Here is a 6,984-nt window from a genome sequence, read left to right as displayed (position 1 = left end):
TCGATGATCTTGCTGGGATGGTCTGGAGAAGATGTGTGATGTCTTCTCCACTTGTAGATGATCTTGCTGGGATGGTCTGGAGAGGATGTGTGATGTCTTCTCCACTTGTCGATGATCTTCTGGGCAATGGAAGGATTGATGACAATTGTTTGATGTTTTTGTAAATCTTCTCCAGACTCATCGGCATCTAGAACCTTTTATCTGAAGCTTCAGAGATCTCTGTACATCTAGACCTGAAGATCTCGCACCTCTCACCAACACAGAGCAATTGTAGGGGGCACTTACTTTTTCCGCATGAGAAAATGTCAGATTTGAGAATTTTTATATTCTCCGAGACTAAAGAGCAGATACTGAGATTTCCATATAGTAAAACATAAAAGACTTTACATACGGGGTGGGGATTACTTTTAGACGTGACTGTACTACATTTCTTGGTTTGTTCACAGGGGTGGCAGCTTCTTATATATAAAATCTACCATTACAGATCATGCAGAGCGTCTCCGTGCAGCCAGTGCCTCTATCCTCGTCAGTGACAACATTCAGTTACCTGTCCCCAAACGACTGGAGCTCAGGAATCTGTGACTGCTGTGATGACATGGGATTATGTAAGTGCTGCCTTAAAGGGGAACAACTGCCACAGTGTAGAACAACTCCCCCTTCTGGCAGATCATCCCCGACCTTACCAATAAGATGGACACATCTTATATACAGTAATAGCTATTCATCCATTACTGCTCATGTGTGAGAAGTTGTCACAGCTCCGCCCCCTGTTACTGACATCACTGATATATAATTACATGTGAACAGACATGAGATCCACACATCTTATATACAGTAACAGCTATTCATCTATTATACTGACAACCAGCCTGTATATCATGTGTGAGAGGTTGTCACAGCCCCGCCCCCTGTTACTGACATCACTGATATATAATATAATTACATGTGATCAGACATGAGATCCATACATCTTATATACAGTAACAGCTATTCATCTATTACTACTGACAACCAGCCTGTATATCATGTGTGAGAGGTTGTCACAGCTCCACCCCCTGTTACTGACATCACTGATATATAATATAATTACATTGTGATCAGACATGAGATCCATACATCTTATATACAGTAACAGCTATTCATCTATTACTACTGACAACCAGCCTGTATATCATGTGTGAGAGGTTGTCACAGCCCCGCCCCCTGTTACTGACATCGCTGATATATAATATAATTACACTGTAATCAGACATGAGATCCACACATCTTATATACAGTAACAGCTATTCATCTATTACTACTGACAACCAGCCTGTATATCATGTGTGAGAGGTTGTCACAGCCCCGCCCCCTGTTACTGACATCACTGATATATAATATAATTACATGCGATCAGACATGAGATCCACACATCTTATATACAGTAACAGCTATTCATCTATTACTACTGACAACCAGCCTGTATATCATGTGTGAGAGGTTGTCACAGCCCCGCCCCCTGTTACTGACATCACTGATATATAATATAATTACATCGTGATCAGACATGAGATCCACACATCTTATATACAGTAACAGCTATTCATCTATTACTACTGACAACCAGCCTGTATATCATGTGTGAGAGGTTGTCACAGCCCCGCCTCCTGTTATTGACATCACTGATATATAATATAATTGCACTGTGATCAGACATGAGATCCACACATCTTATATAAAGTAACAGCTATTCATCTATTACTACTGACAACCAGCCTGTATATCATGTGTGAGAGGTTGTCACAGCCCCGCCCCCTGTTACTGACATCACTGATATATAATATAATTACATTGTGATCAGACATGAGATCCACACATCTTATATACAGTGACAGCTATTCATCTATTACTACTGACAACCAGCCTGTATATCATGTGTGAGAGGTTGTCACAGCCCCACCCCTTTAGTGACATCACTGATATATAATATAATTACACTGTGATCAGACATGAGATCCACACATCTTATATACAGTGACAGCTATTCATCTATTACTACTGACAACCAGCCTGTATATCATGTGTGAGAGGTTGTCACAGCCCCGCCCCCTGTTACTGACATCACTGATATATAATATAATTACATTGTGATCAGACATGAGATCCACACATCTTATATACAGTAACAGCTATTCATCTATTACTACTGACAACCAGCCTGCATATCATGTGTGAGAGGTTGTCACAGCTCCGCCCCCTGTTACTGACATCACTGATATATAATATAATTACACTGTGATCAGAAATGAGATCCACACATCTTATATACAGTAACAGCTATTCATCTATTACTACTGACAACCAGCCTGTATATCATGTGTGAGAGGTTGTCACAGCCCCGCCCCCTGTTACTGACATCACTGATATATAATATAATTGCACTGTGATCAGACATGAGATCCACACATCTTATATACAGTAACAGCTATTCATCTATTACTACTGACAACCAGCCTGTATATCATGTGTGAGAGGTTGTCACAGCCCCGCCCCCTGTTAATGACATCACTGATATAGAATATAATTACACTGTGATCAGACATGAGATCCACACATCTTATATACAGTCACAGCTATTCATCTATTACTACTGACAACCAGCCTGTATATCATGTGTGAGAGGTTGTCACAGCCCCACCCCCTGTTACTGACATCACTGATATATAATTACATGTGATCAGACATGAGATCCACACATCTTATATACAGTTTCAGCTATTCATCTATTACTACTGACAACCAGCCTGTATATCATGTGTGAGAGGTTGTCACAGCCCCGCCCCCTGTACTGACATCACTGATATATAATATAATTACATTGTGATCAGACATGAGATCCACACATCTTATATACAGTGACAGCTATTCATCTATTACTACTGACAACCAGCCTGTATATCATGTGTGAGAGGTTGTCACAGCTCCGCCCCCTGTTACTGACATCACTGATATATAATATAATTACACTGTGATCAGACATCAGATCCACACATCTTATATACAGTCACAGCTATTCATCTATTACTACTGACAACCAGCCTGTACATCATGTGTGAGAGGTTGTCACAGCTCCGCCCCCTGTTACTGACATCACTGATATATAATATAATTACACTGTGATCAGACATGAGATCCACACATCTTATATACAGTAACAGCTATTCATCTATTACTACTGACAACCAGCCTGTATATCATGTGTGAGAGGTTGTCACAGCTCCGCCCCCTGTTACTGACATCACTGATATATAATATAATTACATTGTGATCAGACATGAGATCCACACATCTTATATACAGTCACAGCTATTCATCTATTACTACTGACAACCAGCCTGTATATCATGTGTGAGAGGTTGTCACAGCCCCGCCCCCTGTTACTGACATCACTGATATATAATATAATTACATTGTGATCAGACATGAGATCCACACATCTTATATACAGTCACAGCTATTCATCTATTACTACTGACAACCAGCCTGTGTATCATGTGTGAGAGGTTGTCACAGCCCCGCCCCCTGTTACTGACATCACTGATATATAATATAATTACATTGTGATCAGACATGAGATCCACACATCTTATATACAGTCACAGCTATTCATCTATTACTACTGACAACCAGCCTGTATATCATGTGTGAGAGGTTGTCACAGCTCCGCCCCCTGTTACTGACATCACTGATATATAATATAATTACACTGTGATCAGACATGAGATCCACTCATCTTATATACAGTAACAGCTATTCATCTATTACTACTGACAACCAGCCTGTGTATCATGTGTGAGAGGTTGTCACAGCTCCGCCTCCTGTTACTGACATTACTGATATATAATATAATTACATTGTGTTTAGACATGAGATCCACACATCTTATATACAGTAACAGCTATTCATCTATTACTACTGACAACCAGCCCGTATATCATGTGTGAGAGGTTGTCACAGCTCCGCCCCCTGTTACTGACATCACTGATATATAATATAATTACACTGTGATCAGACATGAGATCCACACATCTTATATACAGTAACAGCTATTCATCTATTACTACTGACAACCAGCCTGTATATCATGTGTGAGAGGTTGTCACAGCCCCGCCCCCTGTTACTGACATCACTGATATATAATATAATTACACTGTGATCAGACATGAGATCCACACATCTTATATACAGTAACAGCTATTCATCTATTACTACTGACAACCAGCCTGTATATCATGTGTGAGAGGTTGTCACAGCTCCGCCCCCTGTTACTGACATCACTGATCTATAATATAATTGCACTGTGATCAGACATGAGATCCACACATCTTATATACAGTAACAGCTATTCATCTATTACTACTGACAACCAGCCTGTATATCATGTGTGAGAGGTTGTCACAGCCCCGCCCCCTGTTACTGACATCACTGATATATAATATAATTACACGTGATCAGACATGAGATCCACACATCTTATATACAGTAACAGCTATTCATCTATTACTACTGACAACCAGCCTGTATATCATGTGTGAGAGGTTGTCACAGCCCCGTCCCCTGTTACTGACATCACTGATATATAATATAATTACACTGTGATCAGACATGAGATCCACACATCTTATATACAGTAACAGCTATTCATCTATTACTACTGACAACCAGCCTGTATATCATGTGTGAGAGGTTGTCACAGCCCCGCCCCCTGTTACTGACATCACTGATATATAATATAATTACACTGTGATCAGACATGAGATCCACACATCTTATATACAGTAACAGCTATTCATCTATTACTACTGACAACCAGCCTGTATATCATGTGTGAGAGGTTGTCACAGCCCCGCCCCCTGTTACTGACATCACTGATATATAATATAATTACATTGTGGTCAGACATGAGATCCACACATCTTATATACAGTAACAGCTATTCATCTATTACTACTGACAACCAGCCTGTATATCATGTGTGAGAGGTTGTCACAGCTCCGCCCCCTGTTACTGACATCACTGATATATAATATAATTACATGTGATCAGACATGAGATCCACACATCTTATACACAGTAACAGCTATTCATCTATTACTACTGACAACCAGCCTGTATATCATGTGTGAGAGGTTGTCACAGCTCCACCCCCTGTTACTGACATCACTGATATATAATATAATTACATGTGATCAGACATGAGATCCACACATCTTATACACAGTAACAGCTATTCATCTATTACTACTGACAACCAGCCTGTATATCATGTGTGAGAGGTTGTCACAGCCCCGCCCCCTTTTCCTAAGTAGGCTTGGTGGGTGAATGTGGGGGGAGTGACTAGATGATGTTGATGTTTTATATGTACTATAACTCCTCTGTTCCCAGGTTGCTTCGCTTTTTGGTGTTTCCCTTGTTTCCAGTGTGCCACAACCAGTAACTTTGGGGAATGTCTGTGTCTCCCGCTCTTGGATATGAGCAGCCTGGGCTGTAACACGTACTGCCCCATTATATCTCTGGCGATGCGGACGGCAGTCCGTGAGCGCCACAGGATTCCGGTAAGTTCTTCCAACTACACAGCGACCTCTTGTGGTCAGGTTCTGGGTTTGTAGCTTTAACATTTAAGGTGACCCTTCGATCATGTGACTTGTTCCAGCACTGTCCATCTAATCATAGGGGAAATATCAGCTAAGGACATTTAATCCCGCCAGCTACAAATTCTTGGACAGTATGTGGAGCCGAGTGTGCACCCCTCCCCCACTGACCAGGTGTATGGGACTATTACCTACTAGATAACTGGCTCCCCCAGAGTTGTAGACGTGGGGTTATCATGGTGATTGGTTGAATTCTCTTCTCTCTCCAGGGCTCGATCATCAATGACTGCTGCACGGCCTATTGGTGCTTATCGTGCAGCTGGTGCCAGATGGCTCGTGAGATCAAGAAACGCAAGCAGCCCGTCAGTTTCATCAATGCCCACACCACGTCTGTTCCTGTGGTATCGATGCAAGCCCAAAATTTCACTGCACAACAACCTAAAAATTACTAGCACCTAGAACAAGGGCCACCCGACAGCAGAGCTCTCCACCGAGGCCGGGTGTACAAGGTCCAACTCCACACACTGAGATACAGCTCGAAAACTATGAGGAACATGAGGCAAGTCCACGGGGAGAGATGGGGGACTGTAGAAGAAAAACATCATGACCAAGAAGGTAGAAATCAAAGAGATTGTCCAAGTAGTGTAAGAAGAACCGATAGAGGGAGGTCCTCACTTCTAGAAGGTTCTGCCAAGACACGCCCAACACAACCCATTCCCCTGGCCAAAGGCTGAGAAAAGCTACAACCCAACCCCTCCCCAACCTACTACTAGGAGGACCTACCCTGTAAGACAACGCTGACACCCCCACATGAAGGTTTGTAGGGTGTCCCAACTTGTCCGGGTGGGATCTACACCAAATAAAGGTCAATTATTCTGAAGCCGAAGATTCTTTGTGTTATTTGCCCCATGATGATCAGCAGGAGTCCAGTCTTCAAGACCAGATACCGGTCTATGATGACAACCAATGACTAGACCTCACAGTCCGTAACCGAGGACATAGAACACGATCCAGACTCCGAGTCCATGGTGGGGCCACTCCCTTCTCTTAGACAAATAAACCAGTATTTCTAAGAATCATCCAGAAATTCATTATCATTACCAAGAAAATATGGACACGCTGAAGAAATGTCACATTAACCAGATATGAGCCACGTCTACTTGAGTCCACGTGGTGAGAATTCGGTGAGATCTTCTCTGAAGTGACCCGATCACTGATCAAACTAAGAACTCCACATTTAAGATGAATTTCTTTATTTGTATTATGCAGTCGGCACTTCTGTGACGTCTCAGTCCAATTCTAGATGAAAAATGTATAGCAATAAAAGATCACAAATATATTCTCATAATGTCAA

At 41.8% G+C, this 6,984-nt stretch overlaps 1 protein-coding gene across 1 annotated transcript; it reads left to right on the top strand.

The window, feature by feature from the left end:
* The first annotated feature begins 487 nt into the window (after positions 1–487).
* On the top strand, positions 488–6,606 carry LOC142733371 (cornifelin homolog). Its single transcript, XM_075849538.1, has 3 exons — positions 488–605; positions 5,425–5,594; positions 5,900–6,606. The coding sequence occupies exons 1-3, from the start codon at positions 488–490 to the stop codon at positions 6,080–6,082; spliced, it is 471 nt and encodes a 156-aa protein (XP_075705653.1). The 3' UTR covers positions 6,083–6,606.
* The last annotated feature ends 378 nt before the right edge of the window (positions 6,607–6,984 follow it).

The sequence above is a fragment of the Rhinoderma darwinii genome, unplaced genomic scaffold, assembly GCF_050947455.1.
Source record: "Rhinoderma darwinii isolate aRhiDar2 unplaced genomic scaffold, aRhiDar2.hap1 Scaffold_944, whole genome shotgun sequence".
NCBI lineage: Eukaryota > Metazoa > Chordata > Amphibia > Anura > Rhinodermatidae > Rhinoderma > Rhinoderma darwinii.
This window is presented reverse-complemented; position numbering and strand designations above follow the sequence as displayed.

Excerpts from the sequence above, each read along its gene's own strand:
- LOC142733371 (XM_075849538.1), top strand. The coding sequence starts at position 488 with ATGCAGAGCGTCTCCGTGCAGCCAGTGCCTCTATCCTCGTCAGTGACA. Across the intron at positions 606-5,424 it reads CTGTGATGACATGGGATTAT|GTTGCTTCGCTTTTTGGTGT; the intron begins GTAAGTGCTGCC and ends CTCTGTTCCCAG. Across the intron at positions 5,595-5,899 it reads GTGAGCGCCACAGGATTCCG|GGCTCGATCATCAATGACTG; the intron begins GTAAGTTCTTCC and ends TTCTCTCTCCAG.